An 18,869-nucleotide genomic window follows, 5' to 3' on the forward strand; every position below is an offset into this window, starting at 1 on the left:
GGGTTCAAGTCCAGCCTGTGACCCTTTGCTGCATGTCACTCCCTCCCTCTCCCCCACACCCCACCGTCCTGTCAATTAAAGGCAAAAAATATCTTTAAAAAAAACAGTCTTTCAGTTTTTGGCATTTATTTAGAAAATACTAAAATGTTTTAATTTCTGTATTTACAGTTAAAGCATGAGAGAGCTCTGTTTGGGGCATTGGTGGCTTAGTGGATAGAGCAGGCACCCCATGTATAAAGCTGTTGCCGCAGCGGCCCGGGTTCGATTCCAGCCTTTGGCCCTTTGCTGCATGTCACTCCCTCTCTCTCACTCCCCATTTCACACTTTGCTTTCCTATCGATTAAAGGCAAAAAAATGCTCCAAAAAATTTTTAAAAAAAGACAGAGCTCTCTTTATACAAAGCTGGTCAAATAGCCGTGGCTAACCTTGGCCGCTTTCAGGGACAGGCTGTCTGCCAATAGTTTCCTCAGCATCTCTGTCAGATCCACCCCTCGCTCCTCCACAGCACCAGCCTCTCGCCCAAATATGGTCACTCTTGGCTCCCAAAAATAAAGATGTCTGTGGCCAAATTGCCAAACTCAATATTTCAAAACGGGAGTCGACAAACCAGTGGGTTTAGTTATGGCAGCTACATCCAATAGTTTTACAGTCCGTGGTTATCCTACATAAATAATGCAGCAGATAAATCCAGTCATTATATAGAGAATACGCCAAACAAGTCCTGCTAAAAGTTAACCAGCTTAGTTTACTAGAGTAGGCTAGAAGACACAGTCTGTGGACAGCACCTAAAAACAAGTTCATGGTAATGAACACAGTTCCGTGGATATACATTTCTGTGCCTCAATCCGACTGACAGGTCGCCGTGAATGCAACTTGTCAATCACAAATTAGCCATGCCCTAAAGTATATCCTGCTCTCGTGTCTATTTCAATATAAACAAGACCATGCTATACAAAGGGGACATGAAATTGTATTGAGAAAGACTTAAATTAGGGAGACCATAAACTCTTTAGTTAAATGTTTACTAAGGTAATAAACTACATGAAAATTGGGGTCATTTTCTCGTTGACTTACATGTAATTGGGCTTCTCTTTGCAGCCAGTGGAGTCACTCCCTTGCTGGCCATTAGAAAAGCAGGTTTAAGGCACATTTTATACAGTCTATGGAGAGCACCTTGCCTGGGTCCAGACTGGTGTTAAATCTGACAGCCATTTAGTCTTAGTTTTGAAATAAAAATGCTTATTACATTTAGTCACATTTTAGTCATTTTTATCCTTCATAGTTTAAGTCCACAAAAATTCAAAACATTTAAGTCAACGAAAATTTAGTCAACTTTCAGTCATTACATTTTCTGTAGGCCTATGTGTTTTTGATTTTTAAACTAATTTAGTTAGGCTTATTCAGGCTATAGCTACAAATAATTTCTACACACTTACAAACTTCCATTCCTCCAGCAGTTTTTGACAGATTTGAGTTGTAATTTATGAGCACACACTTACTGATCATCATCTGAAAAGTTCAACAACTCTTTGTTTATGGTCTCAAAAACTTTGACATCACCAAGAACTAATCTGAGACAACTAGGATTGGTGCCCAGGTTAATTGTAAACTCTGATTTATCCATCTCACTGTTAAGCAGCAGAGAAATAGCTTCTGCAACATGTTAGTCTGGAGGTTTAAACTCATGTTCTCTCACAGAGTTGGGGATTAAAACTAAACTTTCATCTATGTCAGAGAAAACTCAGCTGACTTCAGACTGGTAACTTACAGCACAGCTACACTCACAGATAAATAAAAAAATCACATGAATTGACATTGAAGAGAAACAAGTCAGCACAAATAGATATTAAAATCTACGGTGCATTCCTGAAATCAATGACACTATCTGGAAAATCCAATCAGCTCCATGTGTTTTAGCGCCTCCCGTCGGCCATGTTTGTAACTACTTTAAATGACGCTATCAGACGGACTTCAGGACCCAGAGGAGACCCTCTGCAGCGGGGAGCTGGCAAACATGGCGGACCGAAACAAGAAAGACGCTGAACTGAAGTTCTACAGTGAAATATTAAGGTGCGTAGTTGTCTTCAATGGAAAATAATAGTTAACTTATCGACATGGGAGCCGCAACTTTCCCACATTTTCTCACTCAGCTGTTGTTGGTCAAATATGTTCTGTTATCAGAGCTTTTAAACTGTTGCCCCGTACACATGGTGGGTTCATTTGACTGTTAGCTAGCTCAAGTTTTGTGAATGTGGTAACGTTACATGGATGTAACTCACAGGGAAAACATCAGGTACATATATGAAAAACGTATAAAATAGCAATACTGAGGTAACTTTAGCTTTAGTGTAACGGCGTAGTGTAACATTGTTCAGCTCCTGTATTTAAATAACGTTTAAAGTAACCACACTGTAAGGTAAAATACTCTGTTACAAGTACAAGTCCTGCCTCAAAATGTTGTACTGTAGTAGAAATACCGTCACAATTACCCAGAAGCCAAAGTGGCACCCTCACAGTGTTTGTATTGTCCAGAAAACAGTCCAAACCTCTACATTATGATAATATGTTAAATTACTCTAAAGGAAATTATCACATTTGAAAAGCTCGAATCACAAAAAGTTTGGCATTTTTGCATTTAAATGAATAAAAGATTAACAAAGTAGTTACTAATTAATTTTCTTTCAGTCAATCAATAGATTGTTTGTTACAGCTGTACTTGTATATAGTCATATATTTTGGGTACCAAAACTTTAATATGAAAAGTTACTAGTAACTAAAACTGTCAGATAAATGTAGTGGAGTTAAAGGCATCATGCAGTTGACTTGATTTTTTAAATATAACATGTCTGGGCGAGGTCCCATGGCAGTGAGTCACTGCTTTATGACTCATGATGACATTTGAAATACATAATATTACAGTTATATGCAGCTGGACTCCATTAACAATATAACACTGAGCTGCAATGGCAGTAGAGCATGCCATTTCCTGTATTTGTAATCTAGCAATTAACACATCAGGATGAAATTGGTTATTGTGGTTTCCATAAGACTTATAAATTCTATGCACCTTACTGTATGCACTCACCCTACTTAAAATCACATTAAATTTCCTTGATAGAGACTTTTATAGATAGGTAATAATGCAACTTGCATTATTACCTATCTACAAAAGTCTCTATCAAGGAAATAATAATGCAACTTGCATCTTTAATAAAAAGACATTTGCTTTGTCTTGAATTATGTTATCTAGTTATGTCCACTAAAAGAGATTAAACCATTTAAAGTCTGTGCTCACCTTGAATTTTTCATGTTACAGACCTCACCTCTCTGTGCAGTTAGGGACTCTGAAGTTTAACATTTACTTTATGACAATTAAAAAAGCAGCCTACTATATCCTTGAAATTACAGCAAGAATTAAAGGACACATCTCTGCAGGATTTAGAAAACATGTCAATCTTTAGCAGTTTTGGATACCGTAATGGAGTTTTAACAGATCTCCTTGTAACTGCTGTTGATAAAGTCCTCACTAAAGAGAGAAAGGCTTGTGTCTTAACTGTAAGGATGACATTAACTGCATAAACTCTGAGAAGTTCAATTTAAAGCAATATTTTATCAGGACCTCTCAGTTTATATTTATATGTCTTGGCTTTTTCTAGTTATAAAAGTGTTGAATGTTTGAAGCTGAATGTTGTTTCTTTCTTTAAATTCCAGTCCATCTGAACTGTTCGCAGCCCGGTCCAGGAGTCACAAGATCCCAGTCAGAGGACAGAAGGACTTCTTCCCCAATGACTCAGACGAGCAAAGACAGCACCTTGAGCAAAGTCTAAATGAGCACTGGAGCCTTATATCAGAGGAGAGAGTGGAGAGGCTGTGAGTAAGAGTAACATCTATGAGCTCCTGTCAATAACTGTGAAGGATGAATAATAAGCAAACATACATGTTGTGAAAAAGACACAGTGACCCTGGTTGTGGTTCTAATATAAAAAGTTTGCTTTGTTTGTTTTCTGAATGTCCTTGAATGCATCGACAATGAGGAGTTTTGAATGCAGCCATTGCCTGCAGCTGTATTATAACATTATACCTCTTTGAAAATGAAGGTGACTAAATGTGCACTGACAGATTGCAGAGTCATGCAACATTCATGGCTCTTTAAGTTACTTTTTAATCCAGTGAAATAAATGTAAAGTAGAAGCTTAAGGGTAGGAACACTTTTCATACTCCACCAGTCAGCATTTTTATGTTAATTCTAGGTGTTTTTGGACAGGAGGAACTTTTTTCATAGTTCTTGGAACATAGTTCCAACAACCCCAGTTTTTATTGTGTCAGCTATGGAAGAACTACGAACGATCAACCTTTTTTAGCCCCTATTTCGGAGTAGATCACTTTCAGCACAAGAGGAACCTTGAGTGACATAAGTGTATAGTGATCAGTTGAACACATGAGTCAATGCAGCACGGGCAACCGTCATTTTTAGAAACCCGATAGCCCCGTTAACAGCAGACAACCCAAAACACAAACAACAGCTTGTAGCGAAAAAATTTAAGAAAACACGGACAAATGGATGGACAGTGAAGTCCAGGCTTTTCTGACCATATACATGATGGGGGAAATGCAACACAATTGTGAATTATAGCCTGAGATTCTTCAATCAGAGACTTACGTCACTTCCACGTTCATATTGGCGGTGTTAAGGCAAACAGAAAAAAAGCCCATTGAAGATATGTTGTTCTTGGGGGAGCTCACCCGTGGGCAGTTCCTCTTAGGGAGTCCCCAGAACTGTTTGGTCCATAAATGTCTAACAAGTCAAGTGACTGTGTGCTTGTGCTTTGCCTCTTTTAGCTTAAAGATGTGGATTTATGGCAAATTTAGGTTCAGTCTCAGAACTCTTCATTAACCCCGTTTCCAGCTGAGGCAACAGGCAGTTATTTTCAGCTCAGCCAAACAGCAGACAAAGTTAGGAAGGTTGGAAAAAGTTGACCATTTATTTGCTAAAGAGCCAGATATTTTCCTCAGGAGTTAGTGGAGTCCAATACCACAGCTAAAATGAGTGTTAATATTGGATGTACATCCATCAGGTAGATGCAAACACCACTCCAAAAAACTACTAATGCCGCCCCATGATTGAAGCATGTGTAAATAATATGTTTGCAAAACACATTCACCATAACAACTCTATGAGGCAAAAATATGTCAGGGATGTGTGTCTTCTTTCTGCGCCCTGATGGCTAGGAAAAAAGTGTAGGCTCTTCCAATAATGTAAAGTATGTGGGTTGATGTTAATGGGATACAGCAGTAGGTTCAGGTTATGCTGCACCAACATGAGATAGATACTGTTTGTTTTTATCTCACTGTAGAGGAAACCTAGTGAAGGCCACATGGATTCCAAGTGAGCAGATTGTGGAGCTTCAGTCTCCAGCTGTAAGTACTGTATCAATAAGTGAAACAAACGATCAATACACACACACACACACACACACACACACACACAAATAGTTCTTGCTATAAATCATTTGTCAAATTATTATTCCGTGTCTTACAACATTTGTTGTCTTTACAAAAGGGAAAGTTCTGGCAGACTATGGGCTTTTCTGCCAACGGCAAGCAGTACCTCCTCCCTGAAGAGGCTCTCTACCTGATGGAGTGTGTGAGTGGCAGATAAAACCTGTTTACCAGTTATGTAATAGTATTTATACAGCACTTGTGATCTGTATAATGCTGATTGATGACATCTGTGTGAACAGGGAAACGTGCAGGTGTTTTACCAGGACCTGCCGCTGTCCATCCAGGATGGGTATGAGAGATTTCTGTCCTCGAGCACAGTGAGCCTCCAGCAATATCAGGTACAAGAAAAAGTCCAACACATATTTAGAAGTAGGGCCACACTGCTGAACTGGTCTAATGACTCTTTTTCATCACAAAGGTGTTTGGGCATTTGAAGAGGCTTGGCTATGTGGTGCACAGATTTGATCCCAGGTAACAGAATCTTAACATCACACTCAGATGGGATTAGAAATTCATACCTTACATTGTAATATTGTCCATCAATCCATTATCTATAGCCACATTTAAAACCCCTTTTAGACATAGTTAATTAAATAGTTTGAATCCTGTCCAGATGGATCTTTATTGACTCAGCGTTTTGGACGATGTTGCTGGGAAGGCTCTGCAAAATGTGTGTGTGTGTGTGTGTGTGTCTTCTTACAGTACAGAGCCATCATCTTATGCGAGGCAGTTGAACCTGCCTGTGTCACGTGAGAAAGTGGGAAAACAACTGAAGAGGAAGCGTAGTGCCAGCCCCACCCTCACCATAACATCCAGGTAAACACAGGCCCTGGACAAAATTACTCTCAATTTGTATATGTAGTGCTCTGTATTTACTGTCCACCATTTTATTTAAGCGTCCAGATAATTAAAAAAAAAAAATTGTCCTCACTTGCTCCAGTATAGTTGCTATTTTGACTTCTATTTTTATTATAGTTTTATATACGTGTTATTTATTTATCTGTGCTTTTGCTGCTGCAACAATATCTTCTATTGGGATTAGTAAAGATTATCTTGTCTTGTTTTGTCTTAAAATTCTGAGTATGAAGTAATTGAACTCAGGGAGTGATTTGGGACACAACTACATTTTATTGTAAAAAAGTAGAAATAGAAAGGAGGACTATTATTTTTCATTATCAAACAAGCTATTGATTGGGAACTCCAGTGATGTAGTTGTTTATTTCCATAAATTTGGGGTATGAGAAACAGATTTTTAAAAAATGGTCCAAATTGATGTAGCAGAGGCTGAGATGCCCTGACTTTTCGTTCCTTAACATTGGTCAGTCTTCAAAAATGCTGGATCCTACAACTCCCATTATACAATTTGACAAAGTCTCCCCACCTGATAAATGCGCGCATCTTTCAAACTCCATGCGAAGTGATCTTGATGTGTAAAAATCTGTGGCGTTCACCTTTAATAATTTACCTCAAAGTAAAGTGTTAGGAAATTGGTAAAAAAAAAAAAAACAAAGTAAAGTGTTAGGAAATTGGTAAAAAAAAAAAAAAAGGGCCATCTCTATGTCCCAGAGTTCAAAGTCATATCTACTAATAACATTTTTGTCTGACCAACAGTCCAATTATATATTTAGTTGATACTCAAGTCAGTTTACTCCACTAAACTGTTAACAGGATTCCCGCAGTCATAAAATTTGTGGAAAAAATATGAAATAAGAAAAAAATATGTGCCAGGTTTGGACTGAACAGAATGTTTTGAAAAGTTTTGAATGTACGTTGTTTTGGCTACTGTTATATAGGTATAGATGTTGGATAGGGGCAGCCCCATGATGGGAAATGACAGCGATCAACCTTAGTTTACAAAAGTATCTCATACGCTCAGGTTCAGGCAAGGTTGCAAAACAATTAAGAGACATGTCCATGAAACTAATGGGTTTTTTTTTAACAAGAAATGAATAATACAAACTTGTCAAATTCTGATCCAAACACACATCAAATTGCATTGACATCTGTCTGTAGGCTCATCAGTTTTCTATCCCCCACAAAGAGGGGCACCCTCGACATTTTGTGAAGTGACTGCATGTTTCTGTCTGTGCTGTAAGCATAAGCAGCTAATTTGCAGTGGAAGTGTCTCCTCGATGAGTAAAATTAGCAGTTTGCATATTTGCAAATGCCTGGGAAGTACGTGTTTTATTGCGATATAGGTGTACCCAATTTAATCTACTTTAAAGTTGTCATGGAAATGGGGTTATGGAGTATGGAGTTTTGAAAATGAATTGTTAAACATGTGTGGGAACCTCTGTTGAAAAAGTGACAGACTGTGGAAAATGACTAAAAAATGACAACAACAGATCTGTATTGGTGATCTATTGTAACGTGCAGTGAGCCTTTATGTAAATTAGAGACTCATACAATGTTTGTTCTTGCTGTAGTCATACTAAATCACAAGAAGGATCCACAACTGAAAGAATGGAGGAGGATAAATGTGGCCTTCAACGTGAGGAGGATAAAGAACTTCCTGAGTCCCACCAGATGATGCCTTCAGGGACTCCAGGCACCCAGACTAACACCACAGGTTCAGAAGACCAAGGCAGGGGCAGGGATTGGTGGATGACAGATGTTCTTGTGGACCGATCAGATCACCAGCCCGCCTGTGGTAGCTCACGCTGGGACTTCAGCTCCATCACTTTCCCTGACCTGGGCTCCAGGAAGCAGCTCTCCAGCTGCCTGGCCTCTCCAGACCCCTCTCTGCTCCCTGGGTCTTTGGCTGTGGGAGTCTGTGACATTGCTCACTGGAGTCAAAAAATAAATCTGAGGGAGGTGAAGATGTCCGCAAAGGACAAGAAGAGGGAAGGGGATCAGCAGAGGCACCGGCGGGACAGAGAGGTTTGTAGCATATGTAACATCAAGATGCAACTGAAAAATGTTTCACACAAATATTAATGCATTGTATTTATAGGCACCTTTCAAAACACTCATGGACAGCTTACAAGACAGAGTTAAAAACAGGCAGCAATGTATCAAGACATCTTAAAATCAAACAAAGCAGTAGTACAAAATATTAAGTCAATAAAGTTCGTTTAAAATCTAATGTTTAATAATATCTGTGAAATTATATGTTTGTTTTCAAGTGATATAAAGGTTCACATTATGGGTGATCACATTGTGAGTTCCTTCAAGGTTCAGCGATGCAGAAACTGGGCGGAGTATCGGGAGCTCATGGCGAGGCGGCAGGGGAAGCATAGAGGCCGACCAGCACACTTATGGGACAGAGAAGTCACTCCTTTACATGACCCAACACAACCAATCCCCCATGGTGAGATCACATGGACCTGGTCTGTAAACTACATTGAGTTAATATAGTGTCTGGATCGAAGTCGATTACTTTTGTCTGATTCAAGTCAGTGATATTTGTTTTCTCTTCCAGGGGAGCTGCTGGATAAAATCAGTGTGATTAAATCTACAAATTTGCTGGAGGGGGCATCCAGGTATCACTTGTTTCTATTTCCTGTTATTACACAGAAAATTGGTAAAATGTGGCAGTGATTCATCAGATGTAGGCAGGTGTTCAGACTGAAAACAGCCCTGCTTTTATAAAGCGCAAGGGGCTGTGTTTTTGTTGCTTCAGGTTGCGGGTCAATAATGAAATTTTGTTTGGCAACATTTTCATAAATGAGAGCAGCACAGATGTTTGACGGAAGTTAATTAATGTGTCTCATGATTCATCAGACAGTTATCGCACCACATGACAAGCCTCATAACTGATATGGTACGGTCTGACAGGATTTCATTAGCCCCGTCTCACACTGTGTGACGTGCAGTGAACCTGTGAGATTGTTGTTCGTGCTCATCCTATGGGCGCCTTCATTCATGACAGCAGAGCAGTGGGAGGGAAGGAGAGAACAGAGCGAGTGGTGATACAGTATTAGTGATTTTTATTCAAAATAATTTCACTCACAGTCACACTAAGCTGAATCGCTCTTGATTGACCCTAGAAATCAAAATAAGCAAGTTGCCAGGGCTTAACAGTTGACTCCAAGTGAAGTTCAGACATATATGGCTGTATTAACACTTAAATCTTTTTTCTTGCCTCCCGTAGACAGTAACAGTTAGTTTGTTTTTTTTATGCCTCATGCATATGCCAACAGCCATGAGGACATCAGAGGACATTTTTAGGTTGTCTGTGCCATACTCGTAAACGAGATATTTCAGGAACACCTTGAGGGAATTTCTTTAAATTTGGTGAAAAATGTCCAGGTGGACTCAAGCATAAACTGATGGAGGTACCGAAGGTCAAGATCGCTGTGACCACATAAAACATGATTTTGGCCATAACACAAGAATTCTTAAACTAATTATGATAAAGTTTCACGAGTTTCAAAGTGATGACATTTTATATATACAAAAGGTCAAAGGTCAGCTTCACTGTGACATCATAATGATATGCAAAAACACTTTTCTGACCATTATTCAACGCCAAAACTCAGGAACAGAAGGTGACACATTTGGTCAGATACTGAATTGGTTCCACTAATCTTAGGTGTCCACCTTGAAACCGCGTTGATTATATAGATCCTACGTGCTCCCTGGGAGAAGATGTGTGTGTGCAGAGCATCTATGTTTTACAACTTTTACAACAGACATTTATGTAAACTGCAGTTTGAGCGGGTGGTATTGGCACTCAGACCTTATTGTAATGGCATACAACCACAAGGCTGTAATTCTAGCTTTTGTGTGTGGCAGTAAGCTATTGCGAGATGTCCTTTTTTGTGGAGTTTCAGTTGCCACCATCAGACCTGTTGGAAACACTGTCACCACTGCTGGCTACATTAGCTAGGAAGCTCATCAACTTTTAATGGGCATGTGTCAGTTTAGTTAAAAAAAAAAAGAAAAGAAAAGGAATTGTTAATTCATCCATCAATTCTCTGCCACTTATCTGGGTCCAGGTCACATCAATTGATTTACTGTATTACTAACAATTATTGATGTTATAAACAGCTGGGAAGTACTGTAAAAAATGCCAAAGGAATGACATAAGTTCATGCACTTAATAAATATTGGTGTGCCTTTTCGTCCCCACTGGGTTTCTGTCATTATTGGACTGGTAGGACAGTACAGCAAAGTTATCAAATTGAATTCTATGTAGTATTTGAACAAAAGGTTTAACTTTAATATGGTCAACATCAGGACATAACCTCTTACAATAAGGTCTGAGTGCAAGAGGCATCGCATGACTTACCAACTGTGTCCATATAACCATCTAGTCCAGATCAGCACAGTATGTGACCTCATTGTGATTACATCAACCCTGAGCCACCTGTGAGGAAGTGTGTGGACTTAATGTGAACTGAGCTCGTCTCACTGCTATCGCGATTTATGATCTTCGATTTACAGACACATAAAGACTGTGAGACAAAGCAGTGAGACGCTGCGGCTCTGGTGTTTGTCACTGCCTCGTCGGACAATGATGTTGATGTACTGTGACTGAGAGTGCATCATTCAGGGGCTTGACCTCATGCTTTTGTCTGCTCAGGTTAAAAGGCTCCGATGACTGGAGGATTTGTTTCAATGTTTACCAACCGGATTCAGTGGCTGACTTCAAGAAGAGCAACCCGGGGAAGCCGTACTCCAGGATGTGTGTGTGCAGGTAGGCAATCACACAAACTGCCTGAGGGCATGTTTGCTCAAGATTGGCTTACAGGACACAACATCTGACTCAAACTAAATACTGATAACAGCAGTTGAACATGAATGCCTCTTTTGTCTTATTTTCTTTTTCAATTTTTGAGTAATTATCTGGTTTGTAAAATGTTCGAAAATACTAAGAAATGCTCATCACAGCCTCCCAGAATGATGGAGCATGTTGGCCCGTGTCTGTCTGAAATACCGACAGGAAAATGTGATTATCTCCTTGTTGTGTCTCAGTTTCGATGGCCCCGTACCTGACCTGCGAGCCATCAAGCAGTTGGCCTTCCAGAGTGGAGACATCCCAGTGGTCTTTGCTGTGGTGGACTATGGAGACATCTCCTTCTACACCTTCAAAGACTTCCAGCTGCCCACTGATGTGTACCCCTGACACCTCACTGTTCTTCAACAAACAACACGTATCCAGGACTTTAAAAGTAATCTGCATCTGTCGGGTGGCTGGACATACAAAAATAAAAATATATAAGCAATCGTTGATGTTACATATAAAAAGAAAAATCCTGAGAAAGTGCTTTTGTGTGTCTGGCCAGTGTTTTGCAGTTGGAGGGGAGTTTTTAGTGCCAAAGTTTCAGTCCTGAGTTGGGATCTGTACAGTTACTACTTCAGAGCCGTGCCAAATTCTACACATAGTCGCTTTAATACACTAGTGACAGAAAAGTGACCAGTGATAAAAAAACTTTATCAGTTTTTATGCCTTGGTACACTCCTGACAGTGCTCTTAGGAAGAAAATACATTTTTCTCCAATCATTAAGACCAACAAACTAAGTTTACCAAACTTTTTGTTGTGTATTTTCTGCAGCAACACCAACAACATAGATTAACGCCTCATTTCCACAATTAAATTTAATGTCCATATTTCCGTTAAGTATATGGAGTTTACTCCAGGTAACACATGGAAATGCATCTCTTTATGGATGAATAAACAGCCACTGCAGTGTCAGATCTTGTGGAACATGTGCATGGAGCAGGACAGAGACAAAAAACAGAACCAATAATGCATGGCGACAAATAAGTGGGGAGATTGGCTGCCACGTGTGTAGCTAGCTTTGTAAAATACTTTGCTAAAAGACGTATGATCCACCCTGCATGCACTCTACACTACACTGCTAGCATGCTTCCAGTGGTAGCCAGCTAAATATGTTCTCGAACTGTTCCCTGAGAAAAAAATGTATAAATAGAGCTGTATTACATTCATCAGTTTGTTAGCAAATTGGTTTTTATGCTAACTTCCTGGGGCACAGAGCATACAGTCTGCTGCAAAAGCTCAGTTTTTTTCAACATATTCGAGGCAAATTCCAGACTGAAAAAATAATGGAAGGAGTTGTCTCGCAAACACATCAGAGATCATGGAGGTTCTTTGACTCACATACATACACAGAGCTATGTGGAAACAAGGCGTAAGAACTCTGTTCCCAGTGGGAAATAAATTGTTGCTACAACACCCAAATAATGGTGGTGGTGTATAACTACTGCATTTATGCAAGTACTTTAAATACCTTATTAAAGTACTTTTACTTTAAGTATTTCCATTTTAGGCTACTTTATACTTCTACTCTGCTACATTCATTGTTCTTTTTCCTGCAATACATCCATTTGATAACTTTGATTATTAATTACTTTAGAGATTCAGGTTATGAATTCATTAATTAATTAATGTAAATCAACAAATAAATTATCATGTATTACAGATAACCCTGCTGTTTAAAGTAATAAAAACGAGCTTCACCATTACCACTGCAACAACAGAGTGATGAAGACATGAATGCATCAATAATTATTAACCAATAATAGAAGAAATTTGTGTCATTGGCCATTCTGCATGATGAGTACTTGTACTTTTAGTGCTTTAAGTATATTTTGATGCTTACACTTTTGTATTGCTACACCACAGTATTGCTACTTTTACTTGAATGGAAGATCTGAATACCTCCACCACCACGCCACATAGTCACATGAACAAGAAAAGAAACTAATAAGAGCATAGTATAATTTATGTGAACTCAGGAAATTAAGTAATATAGTGCAAAATGTACAGCATCAGTTTTAGTGATAGTGTACTTAAATTAAAGATGCACTCCCAAATTCAGCTACAGCACTCCATAGCAATACTTTCATGTCAGTTAGGTTTCAAAGCATCAGCAGTGAGCTGGTAGAAAAAAATGTTGGGATTTGAGAGCACTGTATGGTCTTATAATACAACTAAAATGGGTAACATTAAATTCAAGAATTGTTGGAATTCACATTTTCTTAAAGGTATTTCAGGGACATTTTTGGGGACAGGTTCTGGGACTGGTCCTGCTTTTGTAAGAAGTTCCTTTATTGTAATGTATCTAATGTATCTTCTGTTTATTGCCATCATCTTTTCTGTTTGAGAGGTGTGAATAGTTTGTCAAAATATAACACTTAAATTATGTTTTATTCTAATGTTGTTTTTCCCAGGGCTTTCATTGACATCTCCATCAGCTGCTATGCCGATGAATCATTTATCAAACTAATTTTTTCAAGATTAAAAGTGAAGTTTGACGCCCAAGTGAAAATGTTACATTTGCAATGAGAGTTTATTTTGCAGCTGGTGAAACAATCTCACACAAATGTTAGTTATGAGCACTAAGTTTGATAATTATGATTATGTTGGTTTTTGTCTGAAGTCAAAATACAGACAGTGTTTTCTATCTGACTGTTGCAAACACGAGGCTCTGGGTATTTAACATATAAAAAATGTACACTTGAGATATTGCTGTTCACTTCTGTCTATGTGCAGGTACTTTTTTACATTTTCTAATTAAAATCCTTAAATCATTTTTAGTCATGTGCCTGTTTTTTGTCCTGACCACAGGTGTTGTAAGCATGAAGGACAGTGTGCACAGTGAAACCCTTTACACTCCCACTTGATGTCACACTGAGGTCACATTATGTTGACTTTTTGCTTCAGCTGCCGGTCAACAATAGAACTGCACAGGTAATTTGTGTTACGTCCCTTAACAACAGACCGCAGAAGCAAAGAGAAGCTTTCTTACACTTGACAATGCAATTAATTAGATCTATTGACTTTTGTAATGTCCTGCGAATTATGCAACACAGCTTCACAGCTTAAAAGGGTTTGCTCAGTTTGAGACGGAGACAAACAGCCATGGCAGCTCTGAGGACTCTAGCTTTTCTTGCTTTAATTGGTGAGTTATTAAATTCAACTTAAAGTTTTGGTTTTGATTAAATTTACTAATATTAGAATGAAGATGTTTTCTTGTCAATAAAGTTTTTTTGTCTCCTTCCCAGCATTTGTTTCCAGCAGCGAGACATCAGACTGCTCATACAGTGACCTTCTGAATCACTTAGACCTGACAACATCAAATAATCTTCTGGCAGTGATGCGCCCTGTGAAGAACTGGACTACACCCACCCTCGTTAAGATGGACATGGTGTTGTATGGTATTTTAGGAGTGGTAAGTGTCCCTGTATTCTCTGGAGTGTATACATTAGCTTTCAGGGTGCATTGCTTTCATAAACCTGTTTTTTAAAGTTTCACTTCACTCAAAACACAAAATATATTTTGATATAACAAGCAGCAACTACTTTGTAGTTGTTTTGTGTCTCTTTGAGGTAACTTTGTGTATCTGCTGGTCTTTTGGGCTCTCTTTGTAGTCATTTTGTGACTCTGAGGTCTTTTTGTGTCTCTTTGTAGTAGTTTTGTGTCTCCTTGTGGTCTCCCTGTCTCTCTTTGATGTAATTGTATGTATCGTCTAGTCTTTTGGGCTCTCGCTAATGTAATGTTGTGCCTTCTTGGTCTTTCTGTGTCTCTGTGGTCAGTTTTCTCTCTTTGTAATCACTTAGTGTGTCTTTTTGGTCTTCTTGTGTGTCTTTGTAGTTGCTCTATGTCCTTCAGAGGTAATTTTGTGTGTCTGTTTTTTTTTGGGTTCTCTTTGAGGTCTTTTTGTGTCTCCTTGTAGTCACTATGTATCTCTTTGTGGTCTCCCTGTGTCTACTTGATGTAATTTATAGCCTTCGTGGTCTTTCTATGTCTCTTTGTCGTCATTTTGTGTCTCTTTAAGGTAATTTTGTGTATCCACTGGTCTTTTAGTGTCTCTCTGAAGTCATTCTGTGTGTATTTTTTTGGTCTTTTGTCTCTTTTTTGTAGTCATTTAGTGTCTTTTTTTAGTCTACTTGTATTTTTTTGGAGTTGTTTTATGTCCCTTTGTAATTTTGTGTATCTTCTGGTCTTTTTGTGTCTCTGATGTAGTTTTGTGAATTTTCTGGTCTTTTTTGTGTCTTCTTGTAGTCGTTTTGTGTCTCTTTGTGGTATTTTGTGTCACTCTGTGGTCTTTTGTGTCTCTTTGTGGTATTTTGTGACACTCTGTGGTCTTTTGTGTCTCTTTGTGGTCATTTTGTGTCTCTTTGAGGTCTTTTTGTGACTCCTTGTAGTCATTATGTATCTCTTTGTGGTCTCTCTGTGTCTCTTTGATGTAATTCTGTGTGTCTTTGAGGTAATTGTGTGTATCTTCTAGTCTTTTGGGGTCTCTATGATGTAACTTAGTGCCTTCTTGGTCTTTCTATGTCTCTTTGTAGTTGTTTTGTGTCTCTTTAAGGTAATTCTGTGTATCTTCTGGTCTTTTCTGTCTTTTTATCGTCATTTTGTGTCTCTTTGTGCTATTTTGTGTCTCTTTGGTCTTATGTGTCATTTTTGTCTCTTTGTGGTCTTTTGTGTCTTTGAGGTAATTTTGTGTATTTTACAGCCTTTTTATGTCCCTGTAAAGTTATTTTGCGTCTCTTCCTGGTTGGTGCATGTTCATTTCTGTTTGCAGGTGAAGGCTGGGGGGCCCCCTAACACTTTAGGCCCCTCGACCTGTGCTCAGTAGGCCCGTTCAGTAATCTATACATGTCAATTGCCAGTTTATTGAGTACGCCTGGCTAAAATAAATGCAGTCTAAGACAACATCCTGGAACAAGTTGTGTTTTGTCATACTATATGGTGTTTGTATTATTTCGTCCAGCTCTTTTATATGTGTAAGGGTATAGGCTGAATAATACAAACACCTCTGTATAATGCAGTACAGTTGAACAGCAGCAAAAACCACATCCTCCAAAAAGATCGTGCAGTTGAATCAACATGTCTCATCATCACTCATAAGAATAATTCAGTAGTAAAAAAAAGTAACAGGAGAGTGAGAGAGTTGTCAATCAGACCTGTGAGAAAATGCCTAATCTGGAAAACTACCGTAAGTTAAAATACCTGTTCTACCTGTTTTATCAGTAATGATGATAAAAAAACATCCACCAATGATTTAAGTGAGGAGATGTGTGATTTAGGTCAATAAATCCTTTCAAGTAAACATGCTGTTTTTGTTTTAAATGCACACGAATACTTACCAAAGTGCTGCTGATTGTCTGCAGGATGAGAAGTCTCAAACTGTCACGAGTCACATCTGGATCCAAATGGTAAGACTCCTGACCAAAACATTTAGGAAACACAGACATGATCATGTTGAGTTCTGGTGCCAAAGAATTGACATCAACAACATTGTTTGGCTTTACGTTTACAGTCATGACTCTTTCAATCTCACACACTCATTGTGAACCTGTGTCAAAAAATGTTTTTATTTTCCCAGCGTTGGACAAATGAATTCCTGACCTGGAATTCATCAGACTTTTGTGGGATCAATGTGTTGACCATTCCCAGATCGTGGCTGTGGATCCCAGATGTAGATATCCAAGAGGAGTATGTACCATACATCACATAAGTGCAGTTTGTGGATCTTTTCTGAAGTGGTGTTTCATTAAGGAGAAATCAGGACAGCGGGGCTCATTTTGACTGGGACCAGGCTAGTTTGGAGGAATATGTTTTCTAGGTCAGACTTATTTAAACTCATTTAATAAAACAGTAAATTAGTTTGGTGTAAGCCTAGTTTAACTTGAAATCTCACTTCATGAAGCACACTTCAGATTCCTTACATGGATTGTTCACACTGGGAGAAGTTTCAGCTGGTTGCAATCTGCACTCCTCACCACTAGATGCCACTAAATTCTATGTATTTTACAAACTGCTACTTTAAACTGTTCAGGCTTTCCCTTCAGGTTTTACATTATCTCCTCATTTGGTATTCATAACATTTATTTATTAGTCCATCTAGCAGATGGAGGTGGTTGTTTATCTTTCCACTGCATGGCTATACATTTATTGGCTGTGATAGGAGCTCTAATAAATTGGAGTTTGTTTTCATTGACTTATATCATAGATGTGTTGCCCAGTGGGGTTACTTTTTCAGTTAGATCTGAATTACAGTCCTATTAATAGATGTTGGGATTTCTTAAAACCTCCGGGGTTTTACCAGCTTTTATAAAGATAAGCAAATCTATTAATCCCTTTGCTGAAAAATTAAAAAGCTTTTTTTTTATTTTTTATTTTTTTTATAAACGTCCTCTCCTCTACTTTTTCCAGTGCCTCTGATACTGGGAGCATTGTGAAGAGTCCATTTGTCAGTTTGTCTGCCGACGGTACAGTGTTGTCAAACGCACGTCAGCGACTGACCTCCACTTGTCAGCTGAATCTCAACCTGTTCCCCTTTGATTCACAAAACTGTACCATCACCTTTACATCCATGAATTCCGACGGTAAAATACACGAGATTAACTGCAGGCTCACCTCATTCATTTACTACTTAACTTTGAAACATATTTGATGTCATTATTTCATTTGTTTTTGTTCTCTACACAGTGGCAACTATAGTTCTAGGAACACTCAGGAGTGACACAATCCTTACTGAAATCTCTGAGCTGATCATGGTTACAAAGGGAGAATGGCAACTCGAACAAATGGAAATTATCACTTTTTCTCTACCTGGAGAAACTTGGCAAAGCAAAGTTACATACATAGTAAGCAAATATTTGTAATGAAATTTGATAACTGTGTGTGTGTGTTTTTCTCTGATTGATATGGTGATTATTTTTAACATAATCTATGTTTTTTCAGGTGACAATCTCCAGGAAGCCGTTGCTTTATGTGATCAATTTCATCGTGCCCCTGCTTTATTTTCTGGTCCTGGATTTGGCCTCCTTCTTCATCAATGAGGCCAGAGGTGAAAAGCTGAGCTTCAAAGTGACTGTGCTCCTGTCCATATCTGTCCTACTGCTGATTCTTAAGGACATGTTGCCCTCCACTGAAGACAAGCTGCCAATGATCGGTGAGCTGCTGCACAGACCAGAGATTTAACTGTGATAGAGTGTTCAGCATCCTCTTTACTGGCATCAACAACATCACACTGACCAAAAATGTCTCTGCACCGTTATTCTAGCCACGTACTGTGCTGTGATCTTCGCCCTGGTGGGACTAAGCGTTTTGGAGGCCATGCTGGTCAGCTTCCTAATCGACCTTGATGGTTATTGTGGTATGAAGTCTCAACGCTCTGTAAAAGCCCAAGTGGATATTCAACTGCAAGTCGACTCTCACACAGGTAAGGTAACATATACAGTGGTGTGAAAAAGTGTTTGCCCCCTTCCTGATTTCTTACTTTTTTGCATGTTTTCCACACTTAAATGTTTCAGATCATCAAACAAATTTAAACATTAGTCAAAGATAACACAAGTAAACAGAAAATGCAGTTTTTAAATGAAGGGTTTTATTAATGAGGAAGAAAAAAATCCAAAGCTACATGGCCCTGTGTGAAAAAGTGTTTGC

General features: G+C 38.7%; 2 protein-coding genes across 3 annotated transcripts in view; both read left to right on the plus strand.

The window, feature by feature from the left end:
- Positions 1-249: 249 nt before the first annotated feature.
- tsen54 (TSEN54 tRNA splicing endonuclease subunit) lies at positions 250-14,003 on the plus strand. Its single transcript, XM_050070196.1, has 12 exons — positions 250-2,070; positions 3,712-3,870; positions 5,355-5,418; positions 5,561-5,644; positions 5,742-5,840; positions 5,921-5,973; positions 6,205-6,318; positions 7,929-8,382; positions 8,677-8,812; positions 8,924-8,984; positions 11,030-11,143; positions 11,422-14,003. Exons 1-12 carry the CDS (start codon positions 1,952-1,954, stop codon positions 11,570-11,572), a joined length of 1,608 nt encoding a protein of 535 aa, XP_049926153.1. The 5' UTR covers positions 250-1,951; the 3' UTR covers positions 11,573-14,003.
- A 25-nt stretch (positions 14,004-14,028) lies between these two features.
- Positions 14,029-18,869, plus strand: part of LOC126406068 (5-hydroxytryptamine receptor 3A-like) — a 9,659-nt gene continuing 4,818 nt past the window's right edge. The window contains exons 1-9 of one of the 2 annotated variants that reach the window (XM_050070199.1): positions 14,029-14,162; positions 14,285-14,373; positions 14,477-14,643; positions 16,589-16,633; positions 16,804-16,913; positions 17,634-17,806; positions 17,910-18,067; positions 18,165-18,375; positions 18,487-18,645. In XM_050070199.1, coding sequence (XP_049926156.1) covers positions 14,334-14,373; positions 14,477-14,643; positions 16,589-16,633; positions 16,804-16,913; positions 17,634-17,806; positions 17,910-18,067; positions 18,165-18,375; positions 18,487-18,645 — 1,063 coding nt within the window. In that variant the 5' untranslated portion in view covers positions 14,029-14,162; positions 14,285-14,333. Of the gene's footprint in view, positions 14,163-14,188; positions 14,374-14,476; positions 14,644-16,588; positions 16,634-16,803; positions 16,914-17,633; positions 17,807-17,909; positions 18,068-18,164; positions 18,376-18,486; positions 18,646-18,869 lie in introns of those variants that run through there. The other variant, XM_050070198.1, reaches the window with a different exon arrangement.

The sequence above is a fragment of the Epinephelus moara genome, chromosome 18 (genome assembly GCF_006386435.1).
Source record: "Epinephelus moara isolate mb chromosome 18, YSFRI_EMoa_1.0, whole genome shotgun sequence".
Taxonomy (NCBI): domain Eukaryota; kingdom Metazoa; phylum Chordata; class Actinopteri; order Perciformes; family Serranidae; genus Epinephelus; species Epinephelus moara.